Source organism: Chenopodium album, chromosome 14, assembly GCF_948465745.1.
Source record: "Chenopodium album chromosome 14, dcCheAlbu1.1, whole genome shotgun sequence".
NCBI classification, from domain to species: Eukaryota; Viridiplantae; Streptophyta; class Magnoliopsida; order Caryophyllales; family Amaranthaceae; genus Chenopodium; species Chenopodium album.
In genome coordinates this window covers 54,149,758-54,171,607 of record NC_137847.1, presented here as the reverse complement: position 1 = coordinate 54,171,607, position 21,850 = coordinate 54,149,758, and the positions used below count along the sequence as shown (strand labels likewise).

Sequence of the window (21,850 nt, the reverse complement as noted above, 5' to 3'; positions counted from 1 at the left end):
GGCTACCATCAAATACGGGTCAAGCCGGAAGACACCCACAAAACGACTTTCCGCACTCACGAGGGACACTACGAGTTCTTGGTGATGCCGTTCGGCCTCACAAATGCTCCGGCAACTTTCCAATCCCTCATGAATGATGTTTTTCGACCTTACTTGAGAAAATTCGTGCTCGTTTTCTTTGACGACATTTTGGTATATAGCAAGTCTGTGGAAGAGCACAAGAGACATTTGGAGTTGGTTTTGCAAAAGTTGGTGGAAAATCAATTATATGCCAACTTTAAAAAATGTGAATTTGGGAAAAGGGAAATTGCTTATTTGGGTCACGTCATTTCCGAGCAAGGGGTCGCCATGGATGATGAGAAGATTCGGTCCATCCTCGAATGGGAAATTTCACGGAACCTTAGAGAATTGCGGGGTTTCTTGGGATTAACCGGTTATTACCGGAAGTTCATATCTCATTATGCTCATATTGCCAATCCACTTACCACTCAATTAAAAAAGGATAATTTCGGGTGGACGGAAGAGGCTATGGCGGCATTTCATAAATTAAAGACAACCATGACCACCGCTCTGGTGTTGGCTGTCCCAAATTTCAAGGAGGCGTTTGTGGTCGAAACCGACGCTTCCGGGTTCGGACTCGATGCGGTATTAATGCAAAAGGGGCGCCCAATTGCTTTTTACAACAAGATGTTAGGAATTCGAGCTCGGAGAAGATCAATTTACGAGAAAAAGCTAATGGCAATCTCGTTGGCCGTGACTAAGTGGCGTCACTACCTCCTCGGCCGGCCGTTCGAAATTCGCACTGACCAGCAGAGTTTGAAGTACCTTGTGGAGCAGAGGGAGGTTAGTGGAGACTACCAACAGTGGTTGAGAAAATTGGTGGGGTTCAATTTCACCATACATTACAAACCTGGCTCCTCGAACAAAGTTGTAGACGCTCTTTCTCGAAAAGATGAAGCTCTGCTTGCTAGATCAGTTAAAGGGAAAGATGAAGAGGTGGGAGAAGAAAGAATGGAATTTGGGGCCTTAATCCATTCTTGTTATGTGGACTGGGCTGACTTAGAAAAGGAGTTAGAGGAAGATAAGGGATAGGGCCAGATTGTTTTGGGCCTAAGGGAAGGTAAAGAAGGCCCTAAAGGCTTCCATGTTGAGGGTTCTAGACTATTTTATAAGGATCGAATAGTTCTGCCTAAACACTCCAAATATGTTCCCTTACTCTTGAAAGAGTATCACAGCTCTCCGGTCGGAGGCCATGACGGCGAGATAAAAACTTATCTCCGACTCGCCGCCGATTGGTTTTGGGCCGAAATGCGAAAAGATGTAGGGAGTTTCGTACGGGAATGCGATGTCTGTCAGAGAAACAAGTCCGTCACCAAAAGTCCGTTAGGACTACTCCAACCCTTCCCGATTCCAAAAGTCGTTTGGAAGGACATCTCCATGGACTTCGTGGAGGGTCTGCTGCTATCTAAGGGCGTGGACGTGGTGCTTGTGGTGGTAGACCGCCTCTCAAAGTATGCCCACTTTATCGGGCTTAAGCATCCTTTCAATGCCCTTAAGGTGGCCGACGCCTTTGTTCGAGACATTGTGAGGTTGCACGGGTTTCCAGCGTCCATTATCTCTAACCACGATCGAGTGTTCATGAGAATTTTTTGGCGGGAGCTCTTTCGCCTACTAGGAACACACCTTCGTCGGAGCACAACCTACCATCCCCAAACCGACGGGCAGACGGAGATATAAACAAATGTCTTAAAACATACCTTCAGTGTTTTATTGCTGAGCAGCCGAGGGGGTGGGCTCGTTGGTTGCCGTGGGCTGAATATTCTTATAACACATCCCCCCACACTTCAACTAAGATGACTCCGTTCAAGGTCGTGTATGGCAGAGACCCCCCGAAGTTGTGGTGTTTGGGAACAGGACAGACCATGGTAGGGAGCCTTGAAGAGCGATTGCAAGAAAGGGATGGGATTCTGGAGGAATTACGGGTGAATTTGAATCGGGCCTAACAAATAATGAAGGCGAATGCTGATAAGCAGCGAAGGGAAGAAGAGTTCCAGGCCGGAGAGAGGGTTTTCCTCAAGCTTCAGCCATATCGGCAGAAATCGCTTGCCCGGAGACCCTTTGAAAAATTGGCTGCCAGGTTCTATGGACCTTTCGAGGTGTTGGAGCGAATTGGCAAAGTCGCTTACAAGCTGAAACTGCCCGATGATTGCAAATTACATCCTGTATTTCACATCTCTCAACTTAAGAGAGCCCTAGGCAACCTTCCATGTCAACCCACCATTCCAACACAGCTCTCTCCCGACTTAGAATTGGTGGTTGAGCCGGAGGAACTCCTCGATGTGCAACGGGTAAAGAAAGATTCTGTGTTCATCCTCGAAGTATTGCTCACTTGGAAGGGATTGGCCGAGTATGAGGCCACATTGGAAGAGTTCAAGGCGGTTAACTTGCGCTTTCCTTCCTTCCACCTTGAGGACAAGGTGAAACTCAAAGGGGGGGAGTGATGTTATGGATTGGGTCAACGGGGTCAACACCGCAAGTCAACCACCAATATTGGTGTATACGAGGCGCACAAAGAGAGGGCAACAAGGGTCCAAGGAGTTGGGGCAGCCAAGGTCAGAGGAGACAGGAAACAAGGAGCAACAAGACAAAGGCCATTAAAAGGAAATTAAGGAAAGAAAGCAGCTTCCTTTAATCATGGTCATTGTGGGTTTCTATTTTAGTTAATTAATGTCAATTGTATTATCTAAGTCTTGAGTATAAGTATTATAGTTTAGCAGCAGTAGAAATCAGCCAGAAATTGAGTGAAGTTCTTTGTGAGATTTGTGGCCTAAAGTCACTGAGAGACTCATAGCCTAAAGTTATGGCTATCCACTTTATTTGTAATTCAGTTTGTTAATCAATCAAAATACTCAAGCTTTTCACTTAATTGTGATAATTTAATATTAATTACATTGCAAGAATTCGGTACATAACAAAACCCCAATGAAAATGGCATTCAAGACTAACATAACCATTCTCTATGTTTTAAATAATAGACTATGTTTTACTTACTTTCAGCAATTTAATGGGTAGAGAAGTTTCGTGCTGCCTTTCTTGCCCATTGAAAACTTTTTTCAATTATTTAAGTTCCATAAAAACGCGCTATGTTAATACTCCCTTTGTCTGACCTCTAGTGTACCCTTAGAACCCTAAATTATAAACATAGTTCGTTGCCTGCGAGTACATGCACCATACATATATACATTGTTAGATTTAATGTTAAGCATTTGCACATTGTTATGGAGTATACCATAACCCCCATATATCACATGTAAATCCTAACCAAAGTACTATCTCTTCTTTTTCATAGCCCAAATCGGTTATAAATCTCATAATTACTCCGTACAACCTAGCTAATGGTTTTTATGAGACCAATTTGGCAAACTGAATCTGCAGAAGCAATGTTAACATAAGTTGGTACATTCAGACGTTTCAGCAAAAGTTTAATTTCATGACCTCGATCATAGGGCAAAAAAAAAAAAAAAGCTTTAAAGATGGTACCACTGGTTGCTACCAAAAGAAATCCTGAAGATTTTGTAAAAGAGTTGGGTTAATTACTAATTATGTGATGCTCAACAAAATTTTCACATTTGCAACTCGGCGATCAAAGGAATAATATTGTGATGTTGCAGACTAATGCATTTAAAAATTGCCACATTTATCTCATTCCGCTCATAAATAGTTGGAAAAAAAATATCCTTTCACTAAACTCCTTGTCATGCTTGTGCCTTGAATGATAGCGGTCCAAGAAATTTGTAAGCACATACAATAATCATCAACATCCCCTACATAAACATCTCTAATTTACGGGATCTAATTGACTCTGGGGGTCGAAAATCTTCTAACCGCAGATTGGAGCCAGCTCGAATATCTTTCAGTACAGTTTCTCCTTGCTCAGATTTGATCTTATCCAGGACACTTCCTAGAATTTCAGCCGCCAACCCTGATTCTCGTAGACAGCCTGGTTCCTCCCCGCCCTCTTGTATTAATCGACCAACATCTTTTAAAGGTACCAAGTTTTCTATAACTACACTGGCAAATATCCGGCCAAGAAACTCTGGCGCTTTAGGGGCATCAGTAACTGTATCCTCCAAGGTAGTCAACACAGATTTGAACCTGGGAAATAAAATTAAAAAGATGATTCAAAACATACAAGTACAATAAGCATTATTAATACAGAACTCTAATTAAGAATTGCCACAAAGAAACTCTTACCCTTCAACAAGCTGGACAGGGCTAAAAATGCCTTCCCGAGGTCTTGTAAGGTTGACAAGCAGTCGTGACAGCATGTCCCGCTCCAAGTCTTTTCTTTCAAAGGAGTCAGTGACCCAGGCAGAAATGACTGTAGGATAAAAACTTGGAGCATTCAAGTCTTTGATGCATAGTGCAACTTCCTTCTCATCGTTCGCACTGAAAGCAAATCCCTCCATTATTTCATAATCAAAGAAGCAAAAACGCAAGTCATCTTTGCCTAAAGCAATCTAATAAAGTCTTTAAAATAAAAAAAATAAAAATAAAATAAAAAATAAAAAAGCAATCTAAAATATTTGCCATAAATTTCATCACATATGTTCACTAAGTACCTCTATTAAGAATGATCTCAATACTTTTCGTTTTCTTCTGTTTCACAAAGTTCTCAACAATTTCACTCTAATCTATTATTGGCACACATTTTACCATCTTACGCACCTACCCCACAGTATTTTCACCTGGGTGGTGGTGGTTGACAGTGGTTGCTATTGCCCAAAAACAAGTTTATCAAGGAAAATTTTTACCAATCACGTGATCCAATAGTCCAAATCGACTCCGGAGAGAAATTCTGGAGCCTGAGGTAGAAGAGGATCTAGACCGATAAGGGACTAAATCAAATTGTGAGTATCACATCCCTTACTAAAGAGTTGATAGCAGCATCAGATAAATTATTAATACATAATAAATTATTTTTAAAAAAATGAGAGATGATACCTTCAAGGTAGACAAAAGAAAACCAATGACAGTTCAAAAAAAAAAAAAAAAAAAAAGGCTGCATAGTTTATAGCATGATTGAGGACGAGAGCAATTGCTATGAGAGAGTACCAGTAAATCACAATTATAATATAGTTCCTTTATTTCGTTTTGCTGTTGGCCTATTATGGGAGGGGTACCAATAGCCTCACACAGCATGCCTTCAGGGGATATATTATCAATCAAGAATGATTTTGGGTATAACAATAATATGAACTCTCACCCCCAGCCCTGTACAACGAAGGTAATATAAAACAAAAGAAAACAATAAAATGGCAAGGTATTCACATGGCACAATTAGTCAAAATTACATTTCCCTCACCAGTACCCATTGAAACAGCCCGTGTTTCATACTTAAAAACCCATGTGAGTCATGTCATCTAACTTTTAATTTAGCAGCATATTCTTCACCAGGAAAAAAAAAAAAGGATTAGTCCTTTGAATCTCTGAGTGATAAGTTATACAAGAAAATATTCCTAATGGTATATATCCCTCTTTCTGATTCTGTCAAAAATTAAACAGCTCAATTTATCAAATCATCAGAAATGTCTTAACTCTAAAGCAGCCACAAATTCTGACATGACTGCTGACGAAACCTTCGAGTAAACAAAAACAACCTAACGGGTCTTCCAGTTTCCTCAACAACAAAAGCTAACTTGGCAAACAACAAAGTCAATATGTGGGGCCTGTGGGCATTGCAGCAACCAAATTATATAGTTAAGGTGGATTTGTGACAAAAAGCACTTTTTAACAATAAGTTCACTACAAGATGATGTCCAATGTTTTCTACATAGTATATTAAAAAACTTCACTCCCTTTACGAATCTACGTCAACTAATCTAGTGTAATTGATGTTTAGAAAAATGATTGTGCGTGAAATGAAGCTTCCGATTAAAGTATATATATATATGCAAGTGAAACTATAGTGAGAAGAAAATGGGAGGGTGCATGTGCGATCCAACTCAACAAAAAAGGATAAAGTTCCTTAATGAAGTGGGGCAAGTAATTTGGGACACCCTAAATCAGAAAATGGAGCAAGTAAATCGCAAAATCGGTACACCCTAATTCGGAAAATAGGGCAAGTAAATTGGTACTGAGGTAGTAGCATATATGGAAGTACAAGACACAGGAATTTAATACTCTGCATGGATCTGTTATGTATGTTAAATGAATTTGATGCTTGTTCACTCAATCAATATCATCAACAGTTAAAACACAGTTAACTAACTGCTCCACTTGTACAGTTATACACACCCCACATGCAGATGCTAGTTTAAGACTTGAAGAATCCTACAACACTAAGAATCAAAGCAGGTACCTGTGACAAACAGATATGCACCAGCTAGAATACTGATATATAAACATAGCATCACATAGACTTCGAATATTGGACTCAAATGATAGATTCCAGATATTAATGCGGAGTCTGCAGTTAAGACATTACAAAAATATGCTGATAGTCCCGTACCAAAAATAGAGTTTGGCACTCCTATTGTGAGCGTTGAGCGTATGCACAAGGGGACTGATACAATCAATTTTTGGAGTGGGGAAATCACTTCAATCTGATGCCCCAATAAATCATAGAAATCTAATGAATCAATTTTTGGAGTGGGGAAATCACTTCAATCTGATGCCCCAATAGAACATAGAAATTTAATGAGACCAACAAAAAAAAAAATGCAAGAAAGCTTTACCTGTAATATTCCCTTATTGCTGAAATTGACATCTCCCGTAAACGCTCCTCGGGCCATACTGTTTCTGGAGAAACATTTAGAGCTGGCGCAACCCGTGCCACAGGAGGTGTTAATGGCCTAGCCCTGTCTAAGTTTTGATCGAGATATCTGGCATCCCTATTTGTGTTATGCTCTTGGCTACTATATTGATCATAAGCAACTGGAGCAACAAATCTATCAGAAGGATTCCTCACAAGTTGATCTTCCCTTGAGCTAAATGCTCCACGGTCTGGCACATTACTGTAACCATTCAAACCACCTACCATTCTTCTTGAATCTACATAGGATGAGGTATTGTCTAACAGGGGAGAATTAGACATAGATGGTTGCCCTCTATATGCCATCCCCCTAGCAAGACCACCTTGTGGTCCCAGAGTAATTGTCTCGTCACTTGACAGCCTCTGAGGCAAAGGCACTGAAAGTGTACCACGGCTTTCAAAAATATTCCTTTCATCAATCCGGGAATCCTGTCCACCAAACCCACGAAGCTGAGAGGGCATACCTCTGAAACCACCACCCTGCCCAATAGGAGACGATATCATAGGTCCTCGAGGACCAAAATCCATAGGTTGGCCCCTTCTCATCCCAGAATTCATGCTAGGGCCACGATTTAAACGACTGGTTTGTACTTGCCTTTCTTGAGCAGCATCACGGTGCACTTCATCAATCTTCTTAGGACCCTCAATCTTCCTTCTCTGTTGCCATTTGTTCTTTCTAAGGTCAATAGCATCCCTCAACATGAACCTTACTCTAGAAGATAACCTCGTATTGTTGGATAACTGACCCATGATGTCAAAGTAAGCATCCATATGCTCCTTGGCTTTGGGATGATCAATCATCTCCCCAATTGTGCTCATCAACTTGCACAATGCCTCAATGTTCTCTTCATCAGGGTTTTGATATTGACCTAACAACTTCTTTATACACTCATGCATTATTCTTTCAGTTAACATCCTCTTCTTGTACAACTCACCAATCAATCTAATATTCCCCAACATGCGTCTACGTGCTTTCAATCTCATCTCTTCTCTAACTGCTTCGGATTGTTTAGGTTCATCCTCACCCTCATTATCAGCCTTATTAGCTTCTTGTTCCTCTCTTTCTCCTCTCTCGAATTCTTCTTGGCACTTGTTCAGCAACAAACGCCTGAAGGTGATTTTTTCATTGTCTTCACTTAATTCTGGGAGCTCAGAGGCAAGATGCTGGCAGAAGTTCGCATACATTTCACAAAATGTTGGCTCTGTTAAAGCCTTGTCAAAGATCTGAGAGATTACTCCAGTCAGAGTCACAGAATTGTCAATATTAACTTCTTTAACTTGCTCGAACAGTTTCTCAAAGTTCTGAGGAGTCAGCTTATTCAAAATACCCTTCAACTTCCTCTGTTTTGCCTCCTCTTCATCAGATATTTTACCTATCTCATACTTTCTCTCAGCTTTGTGCATAATCTGGGAAGGACCCTGAGGAGCAGGCATCAGACCTTTATTGAAGTTTGTAGCTCGTTGCCAACGGTCAGCATCAGAGTTATTTCTCTGCATTCCCTGAAAACCCATAGAATGCATTGGGCCAGACAAAATCCCACCAACATGTGGAACAGGTCCTTGTACCCGTGGGTTCCTGAGCACACCATAATTAGGGCCGGGACCACCACGAAATCCCATTATATTGCTTCCATATGCAAGATCCATCCCTGGATCTCGAACTGAAGGAAACGGACCAGGCTGTTTATTCCACCTGTCAGCATCCAATGTCCCACTACCACGGCGATCAGGTCGTGCAGCTGCAGCTGGCCTATCTATGGTTCTCCCGGCACTAGGGTGTTCACGATCACTACGAGAAGCACTAGTATCTTCAGACATCAAAGCTGTTAAATCAGAAGTAATTTCAAACTGTTCTGGGAGGTTAGTACACTGAGCTGAAAATGTTAGAAGGAAATCTCTGGAATACTTTTTAGCTGTAACTCCATCTTCATCATGAACCGAGCCTCCGTGACCACCCTTTATTGAGGATTCCAACTTTGGTGTAGCAATTTCAGCTGCATCTTCCCAATCATCAAGCTCGGCTTTAATCTGCTCCTCCTTGTTCTTCTCAGAACTCTCTTCTGGTCTGACATCACCAGGTACCTCCTTTGACTTATCATCAGAAGCAAGTTCTGTAGCAACACTAGATTCTTTCTTCTCCTCTGGACCCTTATAGGCCATGTACAAATCAGAAGATGTCCCAAGAGCATCTGCTTTCTGAAGCAGTTCTTTCCACTTTTTCTTCCCTTTATTTTTTCCCTTATTTGGTCCTGAAGTGGTACCTGATGAAGAATTAGGCCTTGAGTTCTCCATGATTTCTTCATGACCTGAATGTGTGTCTGAGAGATCTGCCGAAATAGAAGTAGCCTCATTGTCAGACATACCAGATTTGGAGACATCGTCGCCTTTGCAACTGACACCATCTGTTGAGACTGACAAAGTGTTTGAGTCTGATAGGCCACATCCATCAGAAATAATTGATGAATCATCCTCACACGAGCGATTTTCCGTCAATTTATCAACTTGAACACAAGATTCAGCAGATTCAACCTCTCTTTGAGAAACTTCCACAACACCCTTTACATCAGCAGCATTCATCAATTGCCCATCTCGATCTATATCTTTGGCAATATCTGAGCCCTTCAAAGAACTATCTGACTGTAGTTTGTGTAGTTCATTTTCTCCTTTTTCTTTGGCATCTGATGATTCTTTCACAGCTTTTTCTTGTGAAGGAAGATCATCTTTATTTGTAGCCTGATCTTTAGAAGCAATATCCTGGTTTTCATAACTTTCTGATGAATGAGATGGGGCTTCAGTACCAAGACCATCACCATGGACATCACTTGGTGATGACTGACCAGCTTCTAATACAGCGACCTTAGAGTCTGATGCAGTTTGAATGGATCTAGGTTCTGCAGATTCAGAGATCCCAGCCTCAGAAGAATCAACTAGATCTTCACTCACTCTAGATTCAGACTTTCCATCAACCTACAGATAAAAAAAAAAAAGACCAATTAATCAAACTGCCAAAAGAAATTGTCCTAAAATACCTCAACATGCAAAAAAAAAAAAAGAGGGGGGGGAGGGGGGGGGGGGGGGGGGGGGGGGGAGTGGGGGGGGGTATAACCTGTTGTGATGATTCAGGGTGCTCTTGCTTGCCCGTATGCTTCTCAATATCCTTGATAGGCACGGACTTACTTGAAGTTTCCCTCTTGACGCCATTCACAGGAGGAGCTATAGCTGATGATTCTCTATGAATTGTATCAGAAATAGCAGAAACTTCTACTAAACTTGACGACTCAGTGGCAACTGAAGCTGTCATGGTAGCAGAGTGTTTTGGATGAGCAGTACTAGAGTTTGGCCGCAAAGCAGAATTGTTCACATTCGTTTCTGAATCCTTCCTAGCAACACTAGGCTCCACAGCGGGATTCAATACTTTAGAGACCTCTGGTCTTTCAACAGCAAAGGAGTTAATGGCCTTCTCCCCAGCAGACCCACCAGCTGCCTTTACAGTCACATGGACCGATGTTGATTGTGCAGAAGGGGCAATATTATGAGCCTCCCGAACCTGATCCAAACTGGAAGAATCAGGAGCGCCATGGATGGTAGCCCCAGCCCTACTAACTGAATACGTATTAGACGCAGATTGGTTCATAAAGGGCATAGTTGGCTGTGCTTGGTTAACAGGATAGCTAAACCTGGGACCCTGAGAGCTAGCATTTAATTGAGCACTTGCCAAAGGAAGTGAACTTTGAGCTGGGAAAAAAGGGGGGCCTGTTGTGTATGAGCTAGAATAGTAGCCCATGGGATGCGCTCCTGTATACGCAGGTAAAGGTTGGGACTGCGAGGGCCCACTTTGATGCACCCTTGGTGCTGTTGATCCACTGTTATCAAGTCTCAGCTCCTCATGTGTATCAGGATGTGTTATCTTCACTGTCTTACGTGTATTGCCAAATTTTCCAGCCTGCTGTTGATTATATGGAGCAGACATATTGATTCCCAGATTTCCTAGTTGATGAGGAAGCTGTGGTGCAAGCTGAGGATTATATCCCAAGTTCTGGTTATGATGCATGATTCCCTGAGTTTGCATAAGTGGATGTTGGAGACCAGGCACATAGACTTGCGAAGGAACTTGGGAGGGATTTGCCATCTGTAACGGCATCTGAATTGGCATCTGAAGCGAACTTGTAGGCATACCTTGGGATTGAATTTGTGGATTAGGTCCTCCAAACTGCATGGAAACGGTTTGCTGGTGAAACGGTGATGGCACAGATATACCTGCTGCAGGAAGAACAGAAGGTTTGTGTGCCGGTGATGGAGATGCAGATGCCACATGGACATCTCTTTTGATCTTACTTTTACTTTCTTGAGCAACAGGATTCTCAGCTGTAGAAACATTCTTTTTTGGCAGCTCCTGTTTAGGAGCAGATGGTAATGGAATTGCTGGCACAGCTCTTGAAGCTTCACGACGGGCCTGCAACAAAGTCCACAAGTAGTAATCAATAAATACAGGTGCACAGCACAATAGGAAAAGTAAGCAAAATGACATTTGTACAAAACAACCAAGCCTTTACACAAAATGAAACCTCTGTAAATCACTTTATAGAGGAATATGTCTGAAAGAATCTGTCTTTTTAGTGAGCTACAACACAGTATTAACGAATGGTTCATGGTACATTGGTACGCTTATAGACTACTTTAACAAAACTGGGTAGAGAATTACCTCTTTCTATCTATTCCATGCACCAAAGTGCTTTATTCCAAAATAATAATAGGGTCAACTAAGAGTAGAAGCCAACCCGATCAAAGTTTTCCTAATAAGATCTTGAAGTAAAAACCAGATCAAACCAAAACGATTATGATACTATCCCCATTTGGATTCAATTGTCACATTGTTGGCTCAAACTAACCTATCATCATGTCAATTAATCTTGGGCTGAAACATTAATCCATCAATTAAAATTAGCTTAGAAATCAGATTCACCGCATACTATTAATTAGCTGAACCATACAAGACAAAATGGGGAACATCTTCTGAGTTTCAAGATGGAACAGCATAAACAGCTGTGAAGCAACTAATTTAATGATAGCGTTCGAAATGAACAAGAGGATTAAAAGAAGGCAGCAAACCTGATCACGCTTTTGCTCATCCAAATTAGGTGGAGCTGAGCTTGTTCGAGCTGGTACCTGGAAAGAAAACATCCGGCACGGTAGTGAGTATACATACCGAAAAAGTTCCAATACATGCAAACCATGATAACAAAGATGCAGCTATTGAGGCAATATAACTGACAGACCTGCATTCCATTCATGAAACCTGGACTTATGGATCCAAATTGCAGAGGAAAGCCCTTAGCTCCATCCCCTAAAAAATGAAGTTTTTTTATTAAAAAAAAAAAGGTCAAGCATTATTTCTTAGAACATAAATCAAAGAATCAGGTCAGATAAATACAAAGCAAAAGCCAAAACACGAAGCAAACAACAAGAAAATACCCTTTGAAGGTGTGGAAGGTAAGGTAGTTTCAGAGCTCATGGAGGATGATTGTGAAGATGGAGCCTTTGGAATAGGTCGACTAGTCTTATGAGACGATGCATCATTTGGCTTAGGGATGCCAGCTGGAGATGGTGTGTTAGACACTGCTGAAGCACCAAGAGAAACATAATCATTCCACTATACCAAATACCTTGATGATTACATCAACTATCAGAAAACAAGCAGAGGGCTTCCCAAATAACTAGTTCTATATTATATTACAACGATAAATATGGGTATCTTACAATCACGAGCAAGGAAAACAGCAAGGGACTAATCTTACAAACAGCCATATTACCCAGAATAAAAGGATAACAATTATTAAAACCAAACAAATTGCTGAAAGAAATTTGACCCCCCTCCCCAACCACTCAAAGAAAATAAACCCACCTTGTAATGTGGACTGTACATGGCCACCATTTTCTGCATAACGTGAACTGGTAGCAGCATTAAAATCAGGAGGAGTCACAGGTCCAGAATTTCCTCTTGATTGTCCACCTTGAGCATGGTTAACCTTCTTGTAACTGATCACAATTGAAGGAAAAAAGAAAATTCAGTAACATAATACCCCCTTCAATAAATCAGTTCTCACAAATTAGTGAGAAACAAATTATCATTTCATCCCATTCCCTCTAACACAATCATTTTCCTTATTCTTTAAAAATTCTTGTATACATTTATTTATTGTGCTGTCAAAAATAAAAAATTCTAATCAACCCATCAGTTACTCACAAGACAAAATCAAAAAGCTAAAATTAGTGGCATTTCCAATGAATAACAAAACCTATTTAACATGGCTATCAATCCATTAATTACCAAAAACAAAAGAAAATCCACTCATCATTATATCTCCATTCCATCTAAATATCTCTATATCTCTTTTTTTTTAAAAAAAATTCTTTTAGCTTGATATTCTCTCACGCAAGTCTAACTATCATATGATGAACCCAAATCCTAATCAATACATCGGTTTTTCACAAGTGTCACAAAAAATAATAACATACATGATAAAAACACCCTTCAAGAAGATTTTCAATCAATCAATTCTCACAAATTAAGTAAAAACTCAATCATCAACTATTCTCCAAGCCCTTTCCAAAATCACTCTCTTTTTTGTTTTAACCTCACACCTTCTCATGTATGTTGTCTTGATTACTATGCTATGACAATCACCATCACCAAATCCTAATCCTAATCAATTCATCAGCTCCTCACAAGTGTAACCAAAAGTAATAAAATGCCCTAACAAAAACACAATAAACCCAACACTCTAAACAAACCCTAATTCAAAACAGCAATATAATACCTCTGAGTATTTGAACCCGGAGGGGCGGTGGTGGTAGTGGGGCCGCTTCCGCCACCTCTTCCACGACCGCCAGGAAAATTCCTTTGCTGACCACCAGAGCCTCTACCAGATCGTCCACCGCCTGGTTTTCTAAACTGTGACTCGTTCTTGTCAAACCTTGATTGATTGAGGGACATATAGACCCTCAAACCTTCACCAGAATAATTTAAAGTTTACTTCTTTTTGCTTCTTTCTTCATGTAGATCATCAAATCAAACCCAATTCAATTAATACACAGAATTCAAAAATCAAATAATTAAATTTACCAAGAAACAAAAAAAATCACAAAATTCATCAAATACAGCTCTATAACAAAGAAATCATCAAACCCCACAATATCCCGATTAATAATACAAGAAGAGAAAGAACAATCAATTAAAAATCAAGATACAAAAAAAAGTAAGTGAAATTAGGGTTAGTAAAACAAAAAATGCAATGCAGTTTAAAAGTGAAAAATACAAGAGAGTGAAAAAAGTGAGGAGAGAGAAAAAGGGGAAGGGTAATTAGGGTTTATGAAAAGGAAATTGGCAAAAAAAACCATGAAAATACAGCGATAAAAAAAAAAAGGGGAGAAGAAGAAGAAGAAGATGGAAGTATACCTGAGACGAGAGGGGAGAAAGAATTTGTTGGGTGTTTTGCGGAGAGACTGCTTGTTAGTTTTCTCTCATATACTAAAGTGAATTTTTAAGCTTCTACTGTTTTTTTTTTTAAAAAAAAAAATATTAAAAAAAAAAAAAAAAAAAAAAAAAAAAAAAAAAAAACTATTTTTTGAAAGTTGTATTTGAATACAATACCTACATTTGGAGGGTACAATTATAATCATAAATTAAGATAAGCAAGTTAAAAGTCGGAAATTATGACACTGTGATTCATGCCAATTTATGCTTATAGTTTTGTACTTCGTACAATTGTACCTCATGATATAACTTATTTTAATAGTCAATTGTGGATCAAAGTTAATAATTATAAGAAATTTGTAAATTTTCAATAAAAATTTAGTAAGATTTGAAGTATGAGTTAGTTGTCAACTTTTGTTAAAAAGACATATCTTTTCTTGAGCTCATGCTTTGGTAATAAGAAGGGAAGTATGATCCATTTGGAAGGCTTTAGCCATGATGACTTCAATCTTATAAGCATTAGGAGCTACAACTCTTGTAATGTTGTTGCAATAGAGGAAGAATTGGTTGATCCATCAAAGTTGAGTTTGGAAAATTGATGAGAGGGGGAGCTTGGAAGACATGAATATTGAATTACACACTTAGATAGTCAAAAAAGAGAAGCGAATGAACTTGCTCATCTTGATTAAGTTTATTATGGGATGTCGATTCAACTAAATTTGTAAAAACTACAAAGAAAATTTGAAAGATATTTTTTTTGCGTTAATCACCATTGATTGATGGAAGGAGTTGCATAGGTTATTATGAGAAAAATAGACTTTGAAATATTAGTATATACGAAATAGTTTTGAAGAAATTGACTTTGTATTTGTAATTTTTACAAGAAGAGACTACTGTTAAACATATAACTATACTTTCTTAGCCTCGAGGGTTTGGTAAATTCATTATATCTTGATTAAACATTCCTTTCTTGATCCAAAATTCCCCAGCCTTGTTCTTAATGAGTGAATTTCATCAATAAGTTCATCCACCATATAAATAGGTTAAGATTCTATCAACCACAACTTTAATGAGAATCTCTTTTCTAAGCCTAAAGTAATTGGAATTATTCTTCCCATCATTGTAATTTTTCTATATCAATTTAAACAGATGTTAATTAATTAATCATCCTCCTCTTCTTTATCCACTAGTAAAACCTCACACGTATGTTATTCTTAACAAGCGTTTTCTCATATGCACATAAATTTCGTGCATTTTAGAGATTATACTGCGAAGAAGAAAAGATTTGTTACTTGTGAGAGAATTTCAATAAAGTGAATATGAGTTTCACAATTTCACCCACCCAATACACAAACGAAATGGAAGAAGAAAAGGAAAGCCCACCTTTCACCATTAACCACTTTTTGAGATGGACAAGACAACTCGCAATTGAAGTAAATTCTTATTCTTATATTGTCATCAGTAACAAGTAACCATAATTCAACAACCAAAATTTCTGCAAGTTCACTACCACTCAAGAGATCTTGCATATTTTGGCCATATGAAAATCGAAAGCAAAATTATTGCCAACTGTAAACATTAATAAAATGCTGGAGTAAAATGTTTGAAGTATACATTACGCAAAAGAATACACGAGAAAGGTATAGGCTTTGTTGTCTGAAAAACTTCAACTCCTTGATCATTTCAGATATAGGTTTTACTTCAGTTGTTGCATATTCCACTGCTGGAAAGGGTCTTTTATGCTTTATGGGTGACATAAGTCGCAGAATCGTTTATCCAATCCTCTTTGATCATCATCTTCTTTGCATTTGCGGATAACAATCAAATAGCAGAAGACAATTAACCTGCAAACCAAACATGAATATATTGGGTAGGCAAGTTCTGCACCTGTTAAACATACTAGTCTTAGCAAGCTGGTCAAAATCTCTAATTTTTACCGCAAAATCAATTCATTAAAGCAATTTCTGGTTCCATCTTCATAAACTCTTGCATTAAATCTTAGTTCCAAGCAGATACCCCAAAATTTTTGCTTCTCTTCTGGTATGGAGGAAAACGAACCCTCAGGCCCAGTAACATTCACACCCAGATTTATCTTCGAGGAAGCAGCACCCCTCCATTTTCTTCGATAGTATTGAACGGCTGAACCCTTCTCTAAAAGCCATGAATTCAGCTTTAAAGGGAGAAAGCTTTAAACTGACAACAAATCCTAGATACCAAGCATACTTAAAACTTGGTTAATTTAATACTATTCACAATAAGGCACAGAGAGTCAGAGACACTTCATAACAATGGCTTAGTTTGTTGAGTGCCTGTTCATAAGCGTACTGATCATTTTTCCCCCCGATGACCTGCATTTTTGTCCATTTCACACAGGTCAGACAAACAACACTAAGGTAAAAAAGAACACAAAATTAATGAACATATGACTAATTTGAGATCAAAGGAGTATGAGATTGTCATTAATGCAACCTAGATTTAAACTAGGGCCCAAGGTGGCGGAAGACATAAATTCCAATTTGAGAAAGTTTCAGTGTGCCCACTATTTTGATTTTCCATTCGTCGTTTTCAAACATTTAACTTGAATAAATTCCAGTGACTTACATAAAACAAATTTCTTCATGAAATAATTCTTTGATAGTTTGATGACATCAAGAACCAAACCTTCTCCAATGTACTCCCTTGTCTCCCTAAAACAAGCAGCAGAAACTAATGTCAATAAATAATAGTGCAATAATGACTGGGCAAATCTTGCAAAGCTTCTTTATCATAAAATTGACTAGGATATGACCTAAGAGAATGGAGAAAGTATAATTTGCAACAAATAAAAAAAAAGTAGCTTGAAATTTTTTCTTAGACGTCAGTAAACATAAAAAAAAAATGAAACAAAAAAAAAAAAAAAAAAAAAAGGAAAATAAGCATAGGAAAAAGTAAGGAAGAAACTTCTTCACAGAAGATACTGCAATATACAGTTCTCTTTGAATTCTTGCAATGTCATATTTGATTTGCCTAAGAAGTTTTTTCCCACTATTCAATTTAGTAAACTCAGTCCTCTATTTTAGAGTTCCACTCAAAAATAATATTTTTCACGTAAACAGTATATAGGGAGAAAAGGGAAACAGCCAAGTCGAGCTCAGTTCAGAAAGAAGGAAAGAAAGGATGGAAAATTCACACACATAGAAGCCACGATCACGCTTCAAACATACTCCCATATACAACATAATCATTGCCATTTATTCTGCTAAGTGGCATTTTTTCAACAATTTACCAAGCCTTCACCATGTGTCCAGCAAGGTAAGTTCTATGTTAAGCCAACAGATACACAAGGGAGAGTAAAATAGTTCAGACATTCAGCATACTCCTAAATTGACTTAATTGTTTTAAGTTTAAAGGCAGAACTTACATATGATACTGACTTACTGGGCCAGATCTCAATTTCAGATCACTTTGAAAATGCAAAATACATTATATGTACCCAATGTAGTAATTTTTGTACAATAATTAATCCATTTCACATTGTACTTTGAACGTGAGCATGCAACTTGGACAAAGAACCTAATTTCACCATCCCAGACTCTGCACAAGTCCAACAGAGTTTCTGAAGCATATTTTATTGGCTTAACTATAGCATGGTGACATACTTTCTCACCAGTTACACTCTTCCAACCCCAGCCTACTCCAATATATGAGTGAATTTTAACAACATGCAGCTATGTAACCTAGACTGGACAGAAACATGTGCCAAATTGATAGCATCGCAATTGACAGAGTCAAAGACTAATTCATAAATTATCAGCTAAACTCTGTGGGATTTAAAAATGATATTTGTAGCAATGGTGTAAGCTCAGACTCATAAAACCAGTCAACAAACAACTTATACTTGTCCCATACAGGCATACAAACCCCCTCCCCAGGGGAAAAAAAATGCATATCATTATAACTACTAAGAAAATACGGAAAAGTGGGAACAAACACATTATTTCTCTTTGCCAAGCAATGGTACTATTTGGGCATTAAGTATGCTTAAGAAAAACACATAAAAGCAAACAAAAGAGAGGGAAAAAAAAATGAAGACTTAGATATTGATAAAAAGACGTACAGTCAAAAACATCATAAGATCAGCTTCCAAATTTGATACATCTTGTTCAATTTGCGTCCTTTCACAAATCCATGCACGTGACCACGAGTTGAATTAAGATGTAAAAACTCAATTGAAAATAGGAATCCCACAGAAATAATCAGCAGCAATTTCATAGAAGCCTCTCTATCATGGTCCAAATGCAACTTTGTAGACCAGGGGCACATTGCACCAGCATTACCACCGTGAAAAAATTAAACATCGAATCTACACTGCCAAACTATTAAACATGTTTCAAATGCCAATTAAAAGAACAAAAGTCATAGCTCCCTTGCAATATCCTCAAGCATATGGGAGAAACTTGCACAGACATGAAACTTCCTTGTAGCCTAGATCAAGAGACAGCCAGAATCACATCCCTCCATTCCATGCGAGCGAAATTTTTTATTAATATATACCATGTGGTAGAATTGGGGACAAAACCATTCTCCAGGCCTCTATATAGAAGCATCAAGGCATCATTTGACATGCCAAGTTTACAATGCCAGTTAATCAAAGTGTTGTAAGTGATAGGATCAGGGGCAATTCCTTCAGCTTGTAACCGCTCATAGAGGTTAACAGCCTCTTGGATGCGTTCTGTTCTGCACAAACCATTGATCAGGCTATTATAAGTTACTATATCTGGTGTCAAGCCTCTATAAATCACCTCTCTTAAAAAGTCCAGTGCATTTTGTACCTTTCCTGTACAGCAAAGGCCATTGATTAGTATATTACATGTAATAATGCTAAGCTTGACTCCCTTTCGAATCATTTCCTCAAATAACTCTAAAGCTTTTTCCACAGCCCCACCCTGACACAGAGCCTTTATTAAGCCATTGTAAGTGACTACATCAAGAGGCAACCCTCTAAATAACATATCATGTACAAGCTTAAGTGCATTTTCCGTAGATCTTTTTCTCAAATAAGCATGGATTAATGTGTTGAAAGTAATGGAATTGGCAATCACTCCTTCCAGTAACATATCTTGGTATAACTTCAAAGCCTCTTCCATTTCATCAACCTTGCATAGCCCATATATTAGAGAATTAAATGTATATATGTCAGGTTTACATCCATTTACTGACATTTTGGCATATGTTCTGAAAGCCTCATGTACGTTCTCCTCTCTGCAGTAGGCACTTATAATGCTATTGTACCCGGCAGTATTCAGGCTGAGCCCCTTGGCAGACATCTGATCCCGGACTAAACTAGCTTCCTTGAGTTTACCTTTCTTACAGAAACCATCAATTAATGTAGTGTATGTAGTGACATTTAGCTCATATCCTTTACGTTCCATCTCTTCCACAAGTTCAGAAGCTGACCCCAGAAAACCCTCTTTGCAAAAGCCTCGGATAAGTATGTTATATGTGTATATATCTGGTGCACATCTAGAACCCACCATGTTCTCTTGGACAATAGCTTTGGCTTCATCAAGCTTTCCAATAACTACATACCCGTTTATCAAGGTATTAAACAGCACGGTATTAGGCTCAGGAACTTTACCTAAGAGAGCCCTTGCTTCACTGACTTGTCCAGCTCTGCACAGTCCATTCATCAAAAACCCATAAGTCACTGCATTTGGGGTGAAACCTCGAGCAAGCATCCGATCAACCAACTTAGCTGCCTCGTGAATACGACTAACCTTACAGAGACCATGAATGACATCATTAAATGTTTCAACATCAGGGATACATCCCATCAATATCATCTCTTCCAAAAGGGTCAATGCATCATTTACGCGATTAACCTTAGACAAAGCATGAATAAGCGTCTGATAGATGACCGAATTGGGAACACACCCATACTTGGTCATGTCCCTAAGAAGCGACCATGCAGTGTCCACCTTATTAGCCTTACAGAAAGCTTTCATCACGACACCAAAGGTAAACGCAGTTGGGGAAAGACCCCTATTCAACATATCATAAAACACATTGGGAGCAACCTCATGACAATTCCCAGCAACCAAAATTTCCAAGACAACATTATAAGACTTAAAGGTTGGCTCGAAACCATAATCATTCCTCATATCCAACAACAACCTAGTGGCTTGTCCAGGCAATCCAGCCTTTCCATAACACCTCATAATCAACATAAAAAGGGACTCTCTAAAAAGAATCCCCTCATCTTTCATTTGCAACAATAACCTATCTATCTCCTTAAACTCAGAAACAGCACCAAGTTTACTAATCAAAGCATAATACACATCAAATGAATGGGAATGGGTACCGGCCCATTCGAAGAGCTCGATCGAAGTGGGCACATCAATAGGAAGCTCAATCAATTTACACAGTCTAATGGGTGTAAGAAAATTGAGTGATTTCTGAAGATCTTCAATGTCATAGGGTTTAAGTAATTTCTCCCAATCAGTAGTCTCAGAATTAGAATGCCCATTCTGATTAAAGTTCTTAACAATTAATTTATTACAACTAATATTATCATCATTATCAAAAGAAGAAGAATTTGAATGAGACCCAGATGAACAAAATGAAAAACTGGGATTTTTAGACAAAGATTGGAGCTTTTGGGTCACATAAGCTCTAATCTTTGGTCTTCTTAACATAACAACTAAAAATTTCCCAGATAATTGGAAGAAAAATGAAAGGAGTTAGGAGAGAGAAAATAGTGTACCTTGCAGATAAATTGAAGGAATAAATATGGCGGTTTGAGCGCCAGGCAGCAAAGGGAGAAGAGAGAGCATGGGAATGGGAGTGAAGGATACAGCGCAATTGAAAATAGGCTCCTAAACAAGTTAAACGACACCGGTTTGAGATTATTATCCTTTTCTTGGTAATTTGGCCTATAATTTTTGAAAGCGAAAAAAAGGCAGTAATCGCAATAATATGCATGTAATTATGTAGGTTAGTAATTCGAGTAAGGAGTAAACAAAAAAAATTGGAAATTTTATTGTAAAAATTCACACGTCAAAACAAACATTATGCTCAATTAGTATATCGTTGAGGTTAGTAATTTGAATAATGAGTAAATAAATAAATTAGGAAATTTTATTGTCAAATTTTACAAATTAAAACATTATGCTCCATTAAATATAGGTTTACTACATAATATGATGTATTGGTGAGTAATTGTTCTCGTAGGTTCTCTAAAATCTCGCACCATCACAATGAAATAAGCTACGTTACAACAATGTTGATTAAAAAAAATCTTACTTTTGTGTTCCTTTCAAATATATAAACGGAATTCAATCTTGGACACGATATTTGATTCAATTATAGGGTACAATCTTAAAACTTTAACCAATAAAAGCATTATTTTTCTCAACTTATAAATAAGTTTGAGCATTAAGCAAAGTTAAGTTTTAGTGAAAAAAAAAAATGTTAGAGCTCAATCGAAAAAAATATTTAATACAAAAATAGTTTATGTGCAACAATATATGATCCGAAAAGAACAAAGCTTAAGGTGGTGATATACACGTAATCTTTAGGATACA

General features: G+C 38.4%; 3 protein-coding genes across 4 annotated transcripts; 1 reads left to right on the top strand and 2 right to left on the bottom strand.

The window, feature by feature from the left end:
• Positions 1-2,009: 2,009 nt before the first annotated feature.
• On the top strand, positions 2,010-2,501 carry LOC145578402 (uncharacterized). Its single transcript, XM_081635717.1, has one exon. The coding sequence runs from the start codon at positions 2,010-2,012 to the stop codon at positions 2,499-2,501; it is 492 nt and encodes a 163-aa protein (XP_081491843.1).
• Positions 2,502-3,673: 1,172 nt separating this feature from the next.
• LOC145577586 (eukaryotic translation initiation factor 4G-like) lies at positions 3,674-14,372 on the bottom strand. 2 transcript variants are annotated; one of them, XM_081635077.1, is made up of 10 exons: positions 14,271-14,372; positions 13,633-13,864; positions 12,717-12,850; positions 12,287-12,433; positions 12,091-12,158; positions 11,924-11,980; positions 9,921-11,267; positions 6,738-9,781; positions 4,255-4,449; positions 3,674-4,155 (listed from the first exon to the last, which is right to left on the bottom strand). In XM_081635077.1, the coding sequence occupies exons 2-10, from the start codon at positions 13,806-13,808 to the stop codon at positions 3,825-3,827; spliced, it is 5,499 nt and encodes a 1,832-aa protein (XP_081491203.1). In that variant the 5' UTR covers positions 13,809-13,864; positions 14,271-14,372; the 3' UTR covers positions 3,674-3,824. The 2 variants fall into 2 exon arrangements, with proteins under 2 accessions (XP_081491203.1, XP_081491204.1); XM_081635078.1 differs by having other exon boundaries at positions 12,287-12,430.
• Positions 14,373-15,759: 1,387 nt separating this feature from the next.
• Positions 15,760-21,164, bottom strand: LOC145579630 (uncharacterized). Its single transcript, XM_081636864.1, has 3 exons — positions 18,385-21,164; positions 16,890-16,975; positions 15,760-16,636 (listed from the first exon to the last, which is right to left on the bottom strand). Exon 1 carries the CDS (start codon positions 20,960-20,962, stop codon positions 18,758-18,760), a length of 2,205 nt encoding a protein of 734 aa, XP_081492990.1. The 5' UTR covers positions 20,963-21,164; the 3' UTR covers positions 15,760-16,636; positions 16,890-16,975; positions 18,385-18,757.
• Between the last annotated feature and the right edge of the window lie 686 nt (positions 21,165-21,850).